We start from the raw sequence: 18,248 nt of genomic DNA, 5'->3' as shown, positions 1-18,248 counted from the left end.
AATGTAGGGTGACCACAAGCAAAAATACCAATTCCTCCAAAGTGCTGCTTTAAGTTTAGAAAGGAAGGAAAACCGTAGAGGTTAAATGAACTCTCCATCAAATGTGTTTTTATTCAAGCTTAAATTTACAGCAGCCCTGTGCGATAAAGCGCAAAACAGACAAAGTGAAAGAGTGAATGTTAGGCTGATACAAAACGCCAGATGCAGATCAACCAAATGTATTCAGTGCCTGGAAGGTCCATCTAATGCACATCGACCACACCAAAACTCTCATCAAATTTATTCGTACATAAAGACCACTGTTACAAATAGGTCCTCTTTAGCTTTATCAGTGAGAGATATACGTCTGCTATCCATTACAAAACCGATGGCTGCAAATCAGATTGTAATTTAGCCAGCTGAAGGTGTGTGTGTGTGTGTGTGTGTGTGTGTGTGTGTGTGTGTGTGTGTTGATCTCGCACTGTAAGTGAGTTCAAGGGTCAGCAGTAGTAAGAGCTATCAGTGACACCCAGAGGAAACACACTCGCTTTTTTTTATCGTCACCCCCTGACCTCTCATTAACCTAATCTCTTCTACTTAGAATAATCACACACCACAACGCTAGCACAGATCCAGTGGGCGTGTGTGTGTGTGTGTGTGTGTGTGTGTGTGTGAGAGAGAGAGAGAGATAGAGAGAGCGAGAGAGCACGAGAAGTGTGTATATCTTGAATTGTGTGTTTATTTTTGTTTGCATAAGACGTATAGCGTATACGTAAAAGATTTCTCGCCTCCCGCTCTAAAGGGATTAGCTGTTTTGGCGTGTGTGTCAGCTGCTGGCTGGGTGCCTCAGCGAGGATTGACAGTTTCTCTTTAACCCTGCTGCTGAGAAACGCTGCCACATTAGCGGCTCAGGAACCAGAGGAGCAATACAGCTTTAACCTAGTCGCTATGCTCACTGAGCTGGCCATATCGCACCCATCTACACGTTTACCTAAGGTCACTCCAAGTGGCAGCAACATCACTCTCCCTTTGTTCTGTCCACATTAAAGGTGCTGGGTCAGTGTGATAACTTTGGGCTGATTCATAGAAAGCCAACAATGAAGCCCATAAAGAGCAAGTAGGTACATGATTCAATACTGGTAATGGGTCATAATAAGCAGCATTTTCACCAACAGGAAATAAAAGTGTGTGTGTGTGTGTGTTTGCTCCTGGTCAATAGTAATGAGTACCAACCAACTGAGGTCCAAAGAAGGACGAACCACAATCAGGTGACATGGCGTTGGGACCCCCAAGAGTCATTGATGCACAAGGGCAAACCATGAATATCCTGTCTGGGCTGGACCAAGAGAAGGGCTACTTTGGCACACGTGTGTTCCACTGTGTTATGTATGGGGACTGCATTCTGCAGACCAGTCAGAGTGCCCATAATAACCCCTGCCCATTGCTGGAAGTATTTACAATGGACACAAGTGTTGGAACTGGACCTCAAGGCAATGGAAGGTCACCTTTTCCTGTTTTCTTTAACATCACATGGACAGCACAGCTTTTCTGTGTACAATCTTTGATTGCTCCACTTTAAAACTTAAAGGCTGTTAATGTCTTTAGAGGTCTTCTACACTTTATAAAATTAAGGTGCTATAAATGTTTTTTGAATGATGCTGTAAGAGAACCACTTTGGCTCCAAAAAATAATTTTGTTTTGTGTGACTTATGTGTGACTTTGTAGAGGTGGTTTTGGCTCATCTATGTGTATATATGCAGTCATATCAGAATTTAATGACCATACCTGGTTTGTAATGAACCTTCAGCTACACATACAGGAGCAGTCTGTAGTTCTATAATTACAGACTGTGGTCCATCTGTTTCTCTGCATGCTTTACACCCTGTTGACTATAACAGTACACCTAAGCATAGCAACAGTCTTATGTGGTGGTTCAGTGCTACAAATTATTCTTTTGGCAATGTCAAATAAGGACCACTTTTGGTTTCATAAAGAACCTCTCAGGTAAAATATATGTATGAACCTGTATATGTAAATGTATGAACCTTCATTAGATGTAGAGATTCTTTACTTAATGTAATATTTCTTCACACATACATTTCTGTTACAAACATGGTTCCTCTATGACATCACTCAAAGAACTAATTTTTAAAAGTGTAAATCTCTTTTTGGTGTTTGATCTGTGCTGCTTTGATATTTTAACTTTTTAGTTTTATCATTTCACATGCATCACATACAGAAGAACAGCATAAAAGAAGGAAGTTGTTCAGTTCCTAGGCTGATAAAGTAGATGTTGGATATGCTAAGATGTTCCACTACAGACATTCTTCAGTAAATTTGTAGCTGATACCTAATGAAGTAAACCTCACTGTGCTTTCTCACTGCTCTGTCCATCTTCATAATCATAATTTCACAAAAAAAAAATTAATGATACATTGCTCAAGCTTAGTTAGAAAGGACATTGTTACCAAACCCAATCAAATTCCTTCTGTCTTTGTCTAAATAATCCATTAATCTAGACTCTCCACTGAAGTTGGAAAAAGTCCTCTCTCTATATATATATTTCACACGCTCACACTCAGTCTAACACTTGCTAAATGATTGCTGGTCAGTCTGATTTGCTTGAGGGCAGCACTGTATCTCAAAGCATTTTTAAGTCCAAGAGGAAAATGACCAGCAGAGCTAACGAGCCTTTGTGTGTGAACCCAGGGAGTCCCTCCATGCATAAGACCAGAAACAATTAGGCAGGAAACTACTTATTATACACACTATGAGTGCTGCCTTACACTCATCAGGAGGTAGTCACTGCAAACCAGAGACTAGTCACAAACTCACACACACACATTGTATATGCATATGTACTAATGTATATAGTCACATGTGTATTTTGTGTGACACACACATAGATAGGTACATGCTTTTCATGCTGTCATACAGAATACACTAAACAAAGCGATGCATGGAATTTACTTGACTGAAACATCATTTTCACATGACAAAGTTCACAGTAGCAAAGTTACTGCTAAAAGTGACTGACAGACTACATTTTGTTGATGTCAAATATGTTATTCTTCTGGACGAGGTCGACACATCTGAATCAAGAACATTCAGTGCGTTCTGCACAGAGCAGTATTTCCTCTCATGGTGTTACTTTATGTTCACTTTTTACCTGTAGGACAGACTTCTAACACTATTCATCTTTATGACTCTTAACAACTTATTCCAAATTAATGGAATGTACTTCACACACACACACACACACACACACACACACACACACACACACACTGTGAATGAAAGCCTTCAGCCTTCTGCTGAAGAAATGCAGACATTCCCTCAGCATGTCTACCAGCCGTGCTGTAAGCCAGGTTGGCTGTGTTGAAAGCTGTATAGGGGGGTGAGTGGAAATGCAATATTGAATGTTGGAGTTCGAGTGAAATACAGACGTAAACAGTCTCTTTGAAACATCACCAAAAACACCAAAAATTATTCTCTGAATTTCTGTTTATTGTACCAGAAACCTGTACATACAAAGACCCTCCAGCGCATGTACTTAGACAAAAGAAATGGGGAGGATTATAGAGAATATAAATATAAATAAGAGATAAATAAATTGTAAGGGAGAGAAAAGAAGAGAAAATAGTTTGAAGGGAAGGGAGAGAAGGGAAGAAAGAAAAAGAGAGTATGTAAGAAAGTGTATGTGAGAGAAAGAAAAGAAGGTGAGAGACAGAAAGACAGAAAAGAGAAAGTTTATGTGAGGTGGAAGAAAAAAAAGAAAGAAAGTGGCAGAGAGAAATAGAGAGAGAGAGAGAGAGAGAGAGAGAGAAGATAAAATAGGGCTAAGGTAAAGCTGCAATAGCAAGAACACCCATTCAGAGCCTTGAAAACGGGGCGTAAAGTACCCCCCCATTACAATGTCATTTCATCCCAGCACAGTCTTTAAGTAATAACACTCAGTGGGGTGTGTCATTATCATCCCCAACTCCTCTGCCCTCCACCCGCCCCACCGTCCTCAGGGCAGGTGCTCCCGCTGTCATCGACTGTCCACGTGGACTGCACCTCCCTCTGCTTCGCTCCACAATGTCTACTCCACTCATCTACGTACTCCACTCACCCACCTTCCACCCTCACCCCCTCCCCCCCATTCAGCGGTGAACCCACGAAGATGGACACCACAAAATCAATGACCAATCCATAAACATCAACTTCTTTTATTGTTGTTTCTCTCCATCACGCTCCCTCTTTCAGATGTAAAAGCACAACACAATCAGACACAGCTAAAGTTTACCCCCTATCAGAAAATACAGAGGCGCAGTGGGGCCCTAACACAACAAACAATTCAAAAATCCATTTGCTGACCCCTGCTGAGCACAAGTTTACCTTGTGAGATGGGTCAGACTAGATATGAGGAAAAAGTCATTTACAGTTGTCATTCAGTCCGTTTATAGGCTAGACATTTTTTGTTTATTCTTGTTTGATTTCAAACTGAAAACTGTGTGAAATGATGGAGAGCCACAGAATGTCCTTGTATCATTACACATTAGGCTGCTCAAGCTCTGCTTTTAGATTTCAAACACAAGAGGGTAGAAGCCTTTCTTATGAATTCATAAAATATGGTCCCAGTTGTAATCAGGTATAAACTATACATCAGATCAAATAGAACAAACTGTGTTTTATGGTAAATTAGATTAGGACGTACTATGCAGTGTTGTATTATAACGACTCTTGAGGAGTTCTTTGCTCAGTTCTACGAAAAAATAATTGCCATACGACCTTTATAAGGTTGTTCGACCTTAACTTAATAGCCTCTCAAACAACCAGAACACGTATTACACATATATTATTATTATTATTATTATTATTATTATTATTATTATTATTGGACAGATGATAAAGTTGTTCTTTTATTGGATCTTTTAAAATCACAAAAAACACACACAAAACAACCGAAACAGAACAAAACCAAAACAAACAAACAAACAACAAAAAAACATGCATTTAGTTTGGCTCGTTCAGAAGAACTGCAGTGGACAGCAGCCACTGTGCTAAAGTGGCGTGTATTATTTGATGGATCATAATACGTGAAACCACAACTTAGAGGCGTCTACCAATAAACGCGTGTAGCTGTCTCTGTGTTTTGCATTCAGGTCTTGTAAGCGTTCAAATAATAGACTAATATATATACGCCGTAATGAAAACGCTCGTGGAGACATTTGACCAAAGTAAGGAGGAAAGGTGACAGAAAAAATTACAGTAGGAATTTCAAGTCATTTCAGCACCTGGACAGCTCCTCAAACGCTTTAAGAATCTGAGTTGGGAGTTTGGAAGGCTACGGACTTTCTATAGGCTGTGCATTTTCCACATTCCTACCGTTCACGTATTCAGGCTTACAGTAATGCTGCAACTAAAGGGAGAATGCGTGTGAGAGAGTGTGTGTGTGAGAGGGAAAGAGAGAGAGAGCGAGAGAGAGAGTGTGTATTGGGGGGAGCAGTAGCGCTGCAGCTGCGCTGAGCTGTGAAATTTGCCGAACAATCGGGATCACTGTTCGCCATCCTCTCGCCTTTCCCCTCAATTAGCATAGTCCGCTGTGGTTGATTGACTACCGTAGCCGGACTGGGAGCGCGCTTTTGTCCCCTAATCACACCAGGATGGCGGGGGTGACAGGGCCCAGGTGAGGCCAGAGCTGAAACGGATTAACGGAGTTTTAGCGGTTTTTTATATATAAAGGCAAGCATGAGAACGGAAACACGTACAGGAACCTCAAGATCGCGCAAGAACTTCATATGTATTTGTTGTTTATTTAAGAAAGACACATTCTTACAGTGGGACTGAAGAAACTGATTCGCTGCGAATCACTTTATGCTACTACTATATGTTCCCATCTGACCTCCATTACCCCCCCTGATGGGTCCACAGTCGAGGGGAATTCAATTAGCCGTATAAATTGGTGATATTGTACCCTTATTTAAACAGAACCCAAACTCTCTTCGACTACAATGGACCTAAACGTGTGGAAAAGTGGCGCTCACAGCAGACTTGTCTCATACAGAAACGACTCACACCGATGGAGCTTCAAATGTAGGGTGTTTTTGCATCACTGCACTTTTTCTTCTCTCCTTGCGTCGCTCAACATCACGAGCTCATACATACTGCTCGGTATTGTTAACACGGATCAACAAAGGCTGCTAATAGAGTAATCTGTGCGAACATTAAGAGTTAGTAAACTTGTGAGTGACAACATTCAGGCTCCAGTAGGCGAGGGAAACAGGCAGATGCGCCTTGATTACTATTCCAGGCTGCAGTTTGCTGTAATGAGCGAGCGACGGACTGTTGGTGTGCTGATTACCGCTCCTTGGGGACCCTCTGTTTTTCCTCAGTAATTGATAGTTAGACTCCGCTTTAATTAAATACGCTGTCTGCTCCATTGATGTATATTTTGCAGACCAGAGAGAATGGATTAGGCGCCGCGAGACTGCGCTTTATGACTCGTTGTTAACCCACAACCCACAACTTAAGTTACATCATGAGACACTAGTTGACCAGCAGCAGCGTCTAATTCAGATTGCATATGGAAATAAATCAGCCACGGTCATGCAAATCAGTCAATAATCAACATACAATAAGGCTACGCCTCCGGCTCAAACAGTACACAGTCGTGCAGTCTTCGGGGGGAGAGAGATAGTAAAACGCATTGCTGAAGTTTTCTATTCGCTTACCAATGGGAGGGCATTTGAGGCGTTAAAGGTGATGTTTTCCTCCAACTCACCCACTCTTTTCCCACCAAAAATCCCTGCCCGCTTTACGGGACAATCTTGCTTTTTGTGTGGTCCCCCGCGCCCCCCACCCCCTCCAACCACCCCATGTCCCGCTCTGTCACTGCTCTGAAGGGTTGCCCCGGGTTCCCGCACACCTGTGTGGCTGCCCGCTCCCTTCAGGAATTCGCTGGGGCTTGTAATCAGCTTTGTGGAGCTATTGAGTGCACGGCTCACTGAAACTTCCCAACCGCACAGCGCGCTGGACCGCTGAATGGGAGTCAGCGTGGGGCGCCTCTCCAAACCCCGGGCTCCGGGCCTGCCAAATTCCTGCAGAGTCTCTCACAATCATCCCTGCACAGCACGAGAGAGAGAGAGAGAGGGGGGGGGGGGTAGGGTGAGGAGGAGGAGGAGAAGGAGGAGAAGAAGAAGAACAGAGTTTAAAGGGAACGATTGTTATTGGTTCGGCACTAATATCTATAGTGATTCGCAATGCATTATATACATATATAACAAACACACACTTCTAGTATTGCGTTACTGGAACACTATTTACCCACCCAAAGAGTGTAGTCCTTCAAAAATATGCTTGAACATAATTGAATGAACGCTGGTCCACTAGAAATTGTACAGGGTTCGAATATGGTAAGTGTTAGAAAAGGACTAAAATGTGTTCCATAGTCACAGTTATTGCCCAAACAAGTACATCTGTAGTACATTTCATTAAGTGATGCCATAGATGTACCACTTTTGGTTCCACAAAGAAAAGAACCATGCTTGTAATAGAGATGTGTGAGTGTGAAGACCCCTTGATGAGTATGAAGCACTATAGTTTTAGAAGTGTAAACTTTAAGAAAGTAGCTGCGTTATTGGGGAACCACTAGATATAAATTACGAACCTTTATGATACTAAACAGGTGTTAAAGCAGGTGTTTCTGAAACTGCACGAAGGCCAATCCGAAATCAGTTCCTCTTCAAAATTAAGATTTTATCCCTGCTTTAAAAATGTCCCACCGCACAATTCAGCCCGAATATACGGAGAGCACAGACGAACGCCAGCTTCGGACCATATAAAATGAATCAGAAGCATGGGGGAGATGCTGTTTAGTAAAAGTTTGGAGCAAGTCGCAGGCCATTTGCAGGCCTTCTTCTGCAGGAAGAGCCACATTTGTGCTGCTTAAAGGCCTGCTGCGGAGTGGCGGGCTGCAGAAATTGCGGTGCAGCATCTTCTTCTCTTGGAAGGGCGCAGGATTAAGAGGCAGCAAGATTGTTAAACATGTCAACGTGTAATTGCACGATAAGGCCCTCGCGAGGAATTTATTGGCCCAGTTGCTATTTCTATTCCCCCCTAATCTCGTTCAGCACATTCGTTCCGTGCAATCTGTCTCCGTAATCTTCTGTGACAGAGCGGCGACCAATAGCAGCGTGCCGGCTCTTTTGGAGAAGGGAGAAAATATGCAGAGGCGTGATAAAGTGATGCTAATTATCCCCATTTAGGACAGCGGGTGCAAGAGATCGGGAGTTTACGAGCGAGCCAGCAGCACTGATGGCTTCCCAACGCAGAATATATCGGTGGTTACAAGATAAGGGCATCGCGCCCCTGAGACGATTTATTGGTTGGGGTTCACCAGCACCCCTCCCACTGCCAACCCCAAACCCGTCCTGTTCAGCTGCAACACCCCCCCCCCCTTTCCAAATACACACACGCCTCCCCCCGCGCGCCCCTCTTTGCTGGAGTGGTAAATGATTTTGGTTAAATTTACCAGAACGCTTTCCCTTTAACCTGGCAACGTGCCGTGACTTGCACTCCGCCTTCTGTGTTTTCAGCTCTAATCCGTGTAGCTTTTCATGGGCTGATAAAATACAAATAGCTGCCGAGTGGGCAATCCCTTACCTCGAGTGATAAGAGGAGGGAAAGTATATATACGGACCCTCATTACAATTTTGGCCACTTGGTCATCATTTTCTAACAAATCGCAGCAAAACGTTGATTTATATAAACGCGCATTTATTTGGAAACAACAGCAAAAAGAAATAAGCATGGTCCACTACAGAATACCTGCACACACTCTTAGAAATAAGGGTCCCAGGATGGTTATAGGTGTGGATACTGTTTCTAAGAAATGACTGTACTAATACAGCACGTACAAAAGCCGATGTTCTCCAAACTGTAAAAGGGTTCTGATCTCATAGATCATAAAAAGACCAGTTACTGAAAAGTTCTTCAATAGTATTAAAAAAACCTTTATGTAAAAAGTTATACCAGATGTTATACCAGATCCTCCAAATTTTAAAAAGGTTCTCATCTCAATTATTATCTACTGACCAGTCAGTGAACTTTTCTTTAACAGCATTGCTCCAAAGAATCCCAAGAACGTAGCTGTGATACCATATCCAGAGAAATGTGGGACAGGAAATATAGTTCTTGATTGACAAACCATTCAACAATCAAATAACCTGGTAATTAATTGTTCATGACCGTTTCGTAAGGCGGTTCAGATTTCTCAGATTAATTTCTCGTCCAAACCTGGTCTACTCTACTGCCCTTATGGGTGTATGTGAGCGCGCAGTGTGAGGGTGGTGTGTGTGTGGGTCGTGCAGAGGAGCTGCTGAAATGCCTCTGGGCCTGCAGCCGGGCTTTCTGACACTTGTTGCTGAAGCTGCCCTGGAGTGACAGCGTGATTATAATACACTTTGCCTTGCTGCTGACCCAGAGGCCATGGTCTGTGCTGGTTGATCTCACATCCCTTTAAACACTCCGTCCAACTCTTTCTGCTCTTCCTCACGCCATTATCCCAAACCCCCCAAATGAGCAGAGCAGTTTTTTAAACAGCGCAAAATAAATAGAATGACTCTACGCAGGATTAAGCGCATAGGCTTTAGATTAGAATGATTAGGTGCATTTAACCTGCTCGGGTAAAAACAACAGCTTGTGTTAGGGTGACATTTTAAAGACTTTCTGTAAGAACTGGGATGATTACATCTGCCTAAAACTTTAATTTCACCTTGGAGTGTAAACCGCATTTGTGTCGATTTCAACATAAACATACTTATCAGTATAGTATTACCTGCTGACCTCTTTTGAAACAAATCAGTAAAGGCCCGTTTTAAAATAATCAGTTTAATGTCAAGGTTAAATCTGTATTTATTCTACATTACTCCATTACTCTGTTTTTTGATCAATCACGAGCGTAAATAATATCAATAATCAAATATCAATAATATCATCTTTAGACATGTTAATAAAAATATGGTTTAAATGTGGCACATTTATTACTGCATCCCTAGTACAATCATTTTTTCTGATGTTGGTCTGACCTTGAGAAGCTGAGAACAGAAATATCTTCAGCGTTTAGAGTGGAACCCGCCTCTGGTTAAAAAAAAAAAAAAAAAGATTCTCAGGCATTTAGAGTCTAAAATAAATTCTGAAGTTTACATTATCCCAGTACATTTAAAATGTAATTTCATATGTTCAGGCTGTAGACGTAGAGATGTATAAACAGACAAGAAACAATATCCGCTGTAACAGTTAACAAACCGTTTCACACAGAAGACGGGTTTAAATAGGTATCCAGCAATTTTTGCAATAACGAAAATACATTTATCACTGATCAATCAAAATAAACTAAACTTTTTACAAAGTTGTCCCAAAGCAGGCCTACCTGTGAATGTCCGAAAAAGATTTCATTGCAATTCTCCATATTTGACAGTATTTTGCAGTACAGTTGTTTTATATATGTCTGAGGTACAGTTTTCTTACTGTATAAAACATCGCCGTGTTTCCAAAAGCGCTTCTTCATCTGAGGGACCTCAGATCATCATTAAAATGGTATATAAAGTGCCTTAAGAAGTACTGGTAGATTGGTTGTTAAACAATGCATACATCTAATTGAATACTGAACTAGAAGAAGCAGCGATAGGCAATCTTAATATCAGGAAGGGTTTTCACTACACCCTCTAAAATGAACACGTTACATATGAATATCACAACGCCATGGACAAAATAAAACTAACACCTTTTAGAAGCAGTGTAACATTCTTCCAAATTTTATTTAGACAATGAATCAGCGCAAAGTCAGGGTGTGAACTGGCAGGAATGCATTTCATAAATTATATACAGCAGCAGTTACGTGCCAGTCTTTTGAAATATTAAAACTTATTCACAATTTACAAGAAATATTACAGCATAATTCAGGTACATAGATTCACGTATACAAATGTTTTGGTAAATGTACTATGCAGGACTCTTTATAAACTCTCAGAAACATTTGTCCAAGTTCTCAAGTGGTGTTAGATGCGATCGTACGAACTTAAAAATAAATTTGCACAAAGAATTTCAAATCCAGAATTGAAATGGAGTCAGCGTGAACATCGCGGGATTTTGTCCCCCACCCCCTTATTTATTATTTTTTGTTTGGCATGGCCAGGAAGAATGTCAATTCATGACGAGGATAATAATAATAATGAATAACGATGATTAAAAAAAAGTTAATCAAAAGTGACAAATATGAGCTGTTCTTGGGTTGTCTTCTCAACGGCAAATCAAAACGATATTTTACCTTCAATTACAAGACCATCGTAAACGTTTTATACAAAAAAGTAGTTAAATGGCCATCTAAAAAGAGGTAAATATTTGGTGGTGGTGTTTGTGGACGCGCTTTTTTTTTTTATACCCCAGCAGGACCGTTTCAGATATGCGTCAGCGGGACAGTCCCGTTTACTCCGGCCGCTGTGCTCTGGTAGTGCTGCGGTAAAGCGTGCAGTCTGCTCTGGACTGACGGGTCCCCGGACTCCCCGCTTGGTAAGTACATGCTTATCATCTCCCGCAAGTCTCCGGGGCACGGGCCTCTGGAGTGGCTGCTCACCGGTGGGCTGCCGTTGGGCTCGGATTTGACGAGGGAGCTCAGCGTGCCGATGGCGGCGGAGGACGCCACGCTGGAGCTCTGGTGCTGCGAATAGGAAATCCCACCGTAGCCCGGCGGGGACGCGCTCATGTAGCTCTGGGAGTTTGAGATGGGGCTGTACTGGAGCGCGCTCATGTCGTAGCGGTGCATGGGCTGTGGGTTGTGCGGGTGGTGGTGGTGCCCGTGATGGTGGTGGTGCGACCCGCTGCCCGGGTGCTGCCCATACGCCAGCTGCGCCTCCTGCATCATGGCAGCGGCCGCGGCGGCGGCGGCCACCTGGCCCGAGTACGCGCCGTTCGCCCAACCGTTCATGTGAGCGTAGCCCGCGCCGCCCGAGCCGCCGTGACCTCCGGGGCTCTCGAGCCGCTGGCCCACGCCCGCCGGGCTCATGCCCACGCCGAGCCCCACGCCCACGCCCGCGCCCGCCCCGCCCAGCAGCCCGCCGGCCAGAGAGTACTTGTCCTTCTTCAGCAGCGTCTTGGTTTTCCGCCTCGGACGGTATTTGTAATCCGGGTGCTCCTTCATGTGCATGGCGCGCAGGCGCTTCGCCTCGTCGATGAAGGGCCGCTTCTCGGCTTCGGACATCACCTTCCACTCGGCGCCCAGGCGCTTGCTGATCTCCGAGTTATGCATCTTGGGGTTCTCCTGCGCCATCTTCCGCCGCTGCCCGCGGGACCACACCATGAACGCGTTCATGGGCCGCTTAACGCGCTCCTGGTTCGCCTTACCCCCCGCGCTGGGACCCGTCTGGCCCGGGTTCGTGTTGGTCTGGGGTCCCGGGGAGTGCAAGTCCGTCTCCATCATCATGCTATACATTCACGTAGCTTAAAGGCTGCTCACCCAACACAGAAAGAGCATGAACTTTCGGCGCTAGTCCGCTCGAGCACAGGTGCAACACGCGCGAGCAGAGGCTCCGGAGCGAAAGACAAACGGAGTGAACTGTAATTTAATCCAAACAGTGGTTCTGAGTTTTGAAGTTCTGTTTCTGCCGTTTTCCTTCCGTAGCTTAGTTGATTTTTTTGCCACTGCTGTTTCACGTCCACGTTAATTGAAAGCGCATTTGAGCTCCTTTCCCTGGTGGAGTTGAGGAGCTCGTTAAAGCGGCGGCCATATGATGCGCTTTGACAGCGATTAAAATGAGCGAGCGGCCAATGGCGCTCCAGAAAGAGGCTCGATTTGCATGGAGCTCAGCGCGCTGACGTAGCGAGCGAGGAAAGAGCTGGTAGGAGGGGTGGGGGCAACAGGGGTCAACACCGCCCCTCTAACGGAAAGTAAACAGCGGGATAGCCTGCCAGTTTAGGGCTACTCCATGAGTTTAAGTAAACGAATACCAGGACAGAAAAATCCTCCATCCTTTAAAATATCTGTTCCCTTTCACAAAAAGTGCCTGGTTGAAAATGAAGACGTCAGTATTTACAACACCTCTGAGGCACTCTGTGTCCAGTTTCTAGCACGGGAAGGGAGTAAAAGTATACGTTTCTTGAGGAACATTTAGGAGTCATTCAAGTTTAAACTGTGGAGGAACCTCTTACGGTGGTTTGAGAAACGTTCAATGAATATTTTCCTTCTGAAAAACCTTTCTGGAAGCTTCATCAAAGCACCTTAAGATGTTTCTTTACAGTTCCAAATTGAAGAACCCCTTAAAGTTCCTTAAGGAACTAATATTTTTAAGAGTCACTCTATGCTCTACAGGTTATGATGCAAAGTAACCCCAGAATAACACACGAGCTATAATACATGAGTGTATAATTAGTAAAGCACTTTTTATTGACCTCTTTAAAAAATTAAACGGTTCTTTAAACACACACACACAGCTTTTACAGAAATGGTTCTGTATGGAACCAGAGATGGTTCTTCTGTCCTGTCACCCAAAGAACCATCTATAGCACCATTATTTTTAAGAGTGTATTACAGCAATTTAAATGGGTAGAACTGAATTAATTTTTAATACTTTGCCCTCAGTCGAAACATCACTCATGTCGGCCTACCTAAAGCTCACGTTCTCGCTTTATTAGTACTTATTTTGGTACTCTACTGAGGTTCACTACATCCAACCATCTTAAGGGTACAATATCTGTTTCTATACATTACATTCAAACCTATGCGGAGTGTTCAGGGAACGAGCTACTATTGGGGTCTTCTGAAAGAAGTGGTACTGCCGTCTACTGGCAGTTCAATGCACAGGTGGTTTAGGCACATGACAATAAAACAGCATCTGCTGGCTTTAGTTTAGTTTAAGTGCATACAGGTATTTTATACTTGCACAGAGCGAGTATCACAGTCTGAAGACCACGTTAAGAAAAAGCTGGTGTTACCATTCACTGGCAGTGGAGGAGCTCACACTGTGCACTTTGCAGCGCATGTGTAATTGGGATTTCACAGCTGACCTGCCCTGAAAACCCCAATCAGCCGCTAATTGAAGGCAAAACAAAAATATTGCTGCCCTGCTGAGCAGCCGCTGGCGCTGAACTGCATGGAGGTGTGTAAAGCTGCGTCGAGTTGTGTGGGGCTGTGTTGAGTTATATAGGGCCATATAGAACTGTACAGAGGATTGTGGAGTGTATGGACCTGGATGAAGCTGTATGAAACAGTGTGAAGTGTATGAAGATTTGTGGACCTCTGTGGAGATGGGTGAAGCTGTATAGAGATGGGTGAAGCTTTATGGAGACGTGTAAAGCAGTGTGGAGCTATACGGATGTGTGTGGAGCAGTGTGGCTTGTCATTAAGTTAATAGCGACGCGCGTGAGGAATAAAGGCACTGTACAAGGATCCCACATTAAATTGTGTAATTGGGCTTAAAATATTGCATTTGTAAATATAATTTCTGCCAAGAGCGAGGTGAGATGATTCAAATTATAGGTGTGACAAGAAATTACGAGGATAAAGTGTCAACATAAATATTAATTGTGGCCATTTTAATGTAAAAGAAGGAAACACAAATATGACATTAAACCTATATATATATATATATATATATATATATATATATATATATATATATATATATATATAAATATAATTCCCACAAACATGCACAGTACACATTTACATGGTACATGTAAATCATATTTACATGATTACTAGATTATGAACTGAAAAAGGCTCTCTTAAGATTCTCTTAATATAATAAGGTTTTCTGTAAATCTAAAAATACACTGAACAATCCCAATAATTAGTCTGCATCAAAACACGTTTTAATAAAGCGATTTATGTGGTATATTATAAGCAGTTAATCAGTTTATATATAATGTACTATTACTACTACTCCTACTACTAATAAATAATAATAATAATAACCGTAATAATGATAACAATAATAGATTGTGTATAATTATTAATAATACATTATTTATAAGAATATTTTTTTATTGTTGCTTATATTATTATTAATAATAATGACAATAATAATAATAATAACGTCAAAAGCAGACAATGCGTACAAATGAACCGCTGCTGTTCTCGATATTCAGTGAATTGAGATGTTTTAGAGAAGTGAAGTGAGGGGATTAGTAAGATTTGACGGTCCCGTTTCCTCTGGATTGAAGTTCATTGAAACACACCGTGACCCTCGTGGGACATTTACTTTGTCCTCCTGTTTTTTTTGTCCGCTTTAGGAGCAACTCGTCTGGAGGGGACAGGGCGCTGTCGGTGCACGTGCGGGGGGCAGAGGTCACGGCAGTTCCCCTAAACAAACATCAGTGACCTGCAACAGTGCTCGAGGGCTCTTATTTGTTGGATTAAGATTGATGCGATCTCTAAGTGCAAAAATAGACAATTACAGCTTTAGGTCGGTCTCGCGCCCCTTATTCTGATATTACTTTTTTTTTTACCGCGTGCAAATCGATTATTAATCAGATCAGCAGAAAACACTGGATGCAGTTATTTACAGACTGGAAAAAGGAATATAGATACGAGTTGAAACTGGGGGCGAACAGTCGATCCCCCCTCTCTCTCCCTCTCTCTCCGGGGCTCTCCTAAAAGTGGAGAGTCTCTTGAACTTGTGAGGAGGCAGTTTAACATGACCATCTGACAGGTGTTAGCGGCCGAGCAGCTCCCAAACCATAATTACGCTCCGGAGTGAGAGGGTGAAAAGAAGAGTGAAAATAGGTTTGGCTGGAAGAGGGGGGCTATGCTACATTGTTAAGATATCAGTGAGGCTCTACAGCACAAATAGCCTTCCAAAAATGTCCACTCACACATGAGGGCGAGTTAGAAACTTTAAAATAAACTTAGATACATCAGATATCAGACTGCGTGACCGTTTGATACACTGAACACTGATTTCTAATTAAGAGCCTTGATCTAAATATATTTACAAATAAATTATATGATCTGCAATTGTAGGAAAGGTAGACTACAATATTTAACCACTATATTTAAATTGAGATTTAAAAGCTATTTAGCAGTTTTATTCCAAACAACCTGGATATACCTTAAACTAAATGAGTATACAAATATGAATATTTAAAAAGTAATTTCCAGAAATTCAGATTACAACAAACAAAACGGCAACGACAAGCATGTGTGACAGCTGCATTATGGCCTTAGGGTGCATTCAAAACCACATGCTACCATAATATTAGTACACTAATAGTACACTATAAGCAGTGCAGTCATTAGTGTAGTATTTATACATTCCTATAAAGTGGTCGTTCTGTAACGTAAGGCTAATTATTAAATACAGAAACCATGTTTTCCTTAAAAAAGTTTTTTACAGTCTGTTGATTGTTAATTTTTTTTGTCTCTCCATTTGCTCGTTTTATTTCCATACCGGTTTGATCATAACAATCATTTAAACAGCAGCCCGAATTCAGTCTCTGCTTCGGACAATGGAAGTGAATATATTGTACTTCTTTTCAAGCCAAAGCGATCTCGATTTCGACCATTCCTAAACAGTCTCATCTAGAAGTGTCTCTCTGTCTGTGTTTAATGCTGTAAATCGTGGCTTCAGCTGGACTTGTGTCTGGATTTTGTCTGGAAGTCCTGCGCGCCGCCGGTCCACACGGAACCTAACGATTCCTAAATCACACCGCGAGCCTGCATTTCTGCATCACATTCATCTATATTCAGTCTATCTTCCCATTACTTCGGATTACAGCGCTGTGAAATGTACACACACACTCGTTTAATTCAGCAGCAGTACTGACAGTTCCCGCGAGCCGACGACCCCTTTTTGACAAGACCACTCACTGTTTAACAAGCGATGCGCTGCCGCTGCATCTGAAACACAAACTTTAACCAACTCCTCGGTTTCCGACTCTTCTCACGCGACTCGGCTTTCAAGCAGACTTCTCTGTTTTTTGGAAATAGTCGAAGCCATTACATTTGAGGTGAAGCAAACTTACGCGAGTTCCTTCGTCCCACCTCGCCGGTGATGGGGGATTGTCCTTCCCCCGTTTCTATCGCTCTGTCCTAACCCAGCCTCAGTGAGCCGCCAGACCGCCATCCCTCCTAAAATCTACACTCTTAGTGTGCCAAGGCCGAGCGCGGCCGGCTCCCAATCCCACCACTTCACCACACACTGAGGAGAGAGACAAGAAAATGAAATTTATTACAGACTCCAAAAGACAATTTTCAAGTTATTGTTTCTCCCGGAGAAAGGCTCCCTTCTTACATAATGAAGCGCCTTTTGTGTGGCGCGGAACAATAGAAAACAAGTATTCTAATAAATAGCCACTTTTTTTTGGTTCCCTCTCGAGGATGAATGGAATTGAGCGGTTGGGTTTGAAAGCAGCTGCGGCGTATTGGCGTTGTTTTTTCTTTCCCACCCGTTTACCGACAGGCTCCTCCCTCCGCACTAGGACTGGAGAGCGGCGCCTCGCGTCCTGCACTGCAATTGGTTGGTAGTGCAGACTCGCGAACAACGCGCCGTTCGGCGAGTTTACTGGAGGCAGGGTTTGACGGAACACGGGTGGGGAAAAAAGTAAGCCGAGCGTTAAGAAGATGATGGGCGGGGCTTTGGCACCAGACGCTTTTCCTTATTGGAAACGGACTTGGAGAGCAGCAGCACCCAATAGCTATGTACAGCCTTCAACCCCATTGCCTCAGAAGTCTCCACATCACTGCCACTCAGCAGGACTGCATGGCTCCCAGGACACAAATTCAATTAAATTAATCTGACTAAAAAGAAAAACACTTTTCTTAAACAGACATTCTTTATTTACTGGGGTTTCACAAAATACCGAAAGGATAGGCTCATTTTGAAAATAAAGAGGACAAGTCTCAATGTGTGTGTGTGTGTGTGTCTCTGAAAAGACTTCATAATAACCTCCTCTATTAATGCAGAATGGTCAAATCTCTCACGATTGGCCTGCTACAAAGCGGAGTTATTGATGCCCATGCCAATAGACAAAGCATATTTCAGGCCATATTTCCAATGATGGGAACAAAACTGTAGAAAATCTGCAGAGGTTTTCTTCAAGCAAGGACACTAAAATATACTGTCTTGATGCCCTTTGCTAACAAATGGCCATCGTGAGAAGTCTACTCATAAATAAAAAAAGAATGCCAGCACTGCATATTAGCTTCATCTTCTCTGCTGTTTGCTTAGTTTCTGCTGCATGTGATTCCACAGTAAACCCTCTGGTTGCCATGTATCCTGTAAGCCTTACAG

The 18,248-nt window shown here is 42.8% G+C and overlaps 1 protein-coding gene and 1 long non-coding RNA gene across 2 annotated transcripts; both read right to left on the bottom strand.

The window, feature by feature from the left end:
• Positions 1 to 6,842: 6,842 nt before the first annotated feature.
• On the bottom strand, positions 6,843 to 17,333 carry LOC140560662 (uncharacterized). Its single transcript, XR_011979987.1, has 3 exons — positions 17,250 to 17,333; positions 16,981 to 17,156; positions 6,843 to 7,085 (listed from the first exon to the last, which is right to left on the bottom strand). It is a non-coding gene; the product is annotated as an uncharacterized lncRNA (long non-coding RNA).
• sox1a (SRY-box transcription factor 1a) lies at positions 10,763 to 12,795 on the bottom strand. Its single transcript, XM_072686058.1, has one exon. It carries the CDS (start codon positions 12,449 to 12,451, stop codon positions 11,420 to 11,422), a length of 1,032 nt encoding a protein of 343 aa, XP_072542159.1. The 5' UTR covers positions 12,452 to 12,795; the 3' UTR covers positions 10,763 to 11,419.
• Positions 17,334 to 18,248: the final 915 nt, after the last annotated feature.

The sequence above is a fragment of the Salminus brasiliensis genome, chromosome 8 (genome assembly GCF_030463535.1).
Source record: "Salminus brasiliensis chromosome 8, fSalBra1.hap2, whole genome shotgun sequence".
Classification (NCBI taxonomy): Eukaryota; Metazoa; Chordata; class Actinopteri; order Characiformes; family Bryconidae; genus Salminus; species Salminus brasiliensis.
Note: the sequence above shows the minus strand (reverse complement) of the source record. Positions and strands in the feature narration are given on the sequence as shown.

Excerpts from the sequence above, each read along its gene's own strand:
- sox1a (XM_072686058.1), bottom strand. The coding sequence starts at position 12,451 with ATGTATAGCATGATGATGGAGACGGACTTGCACTCCCCGGGACCCCAG.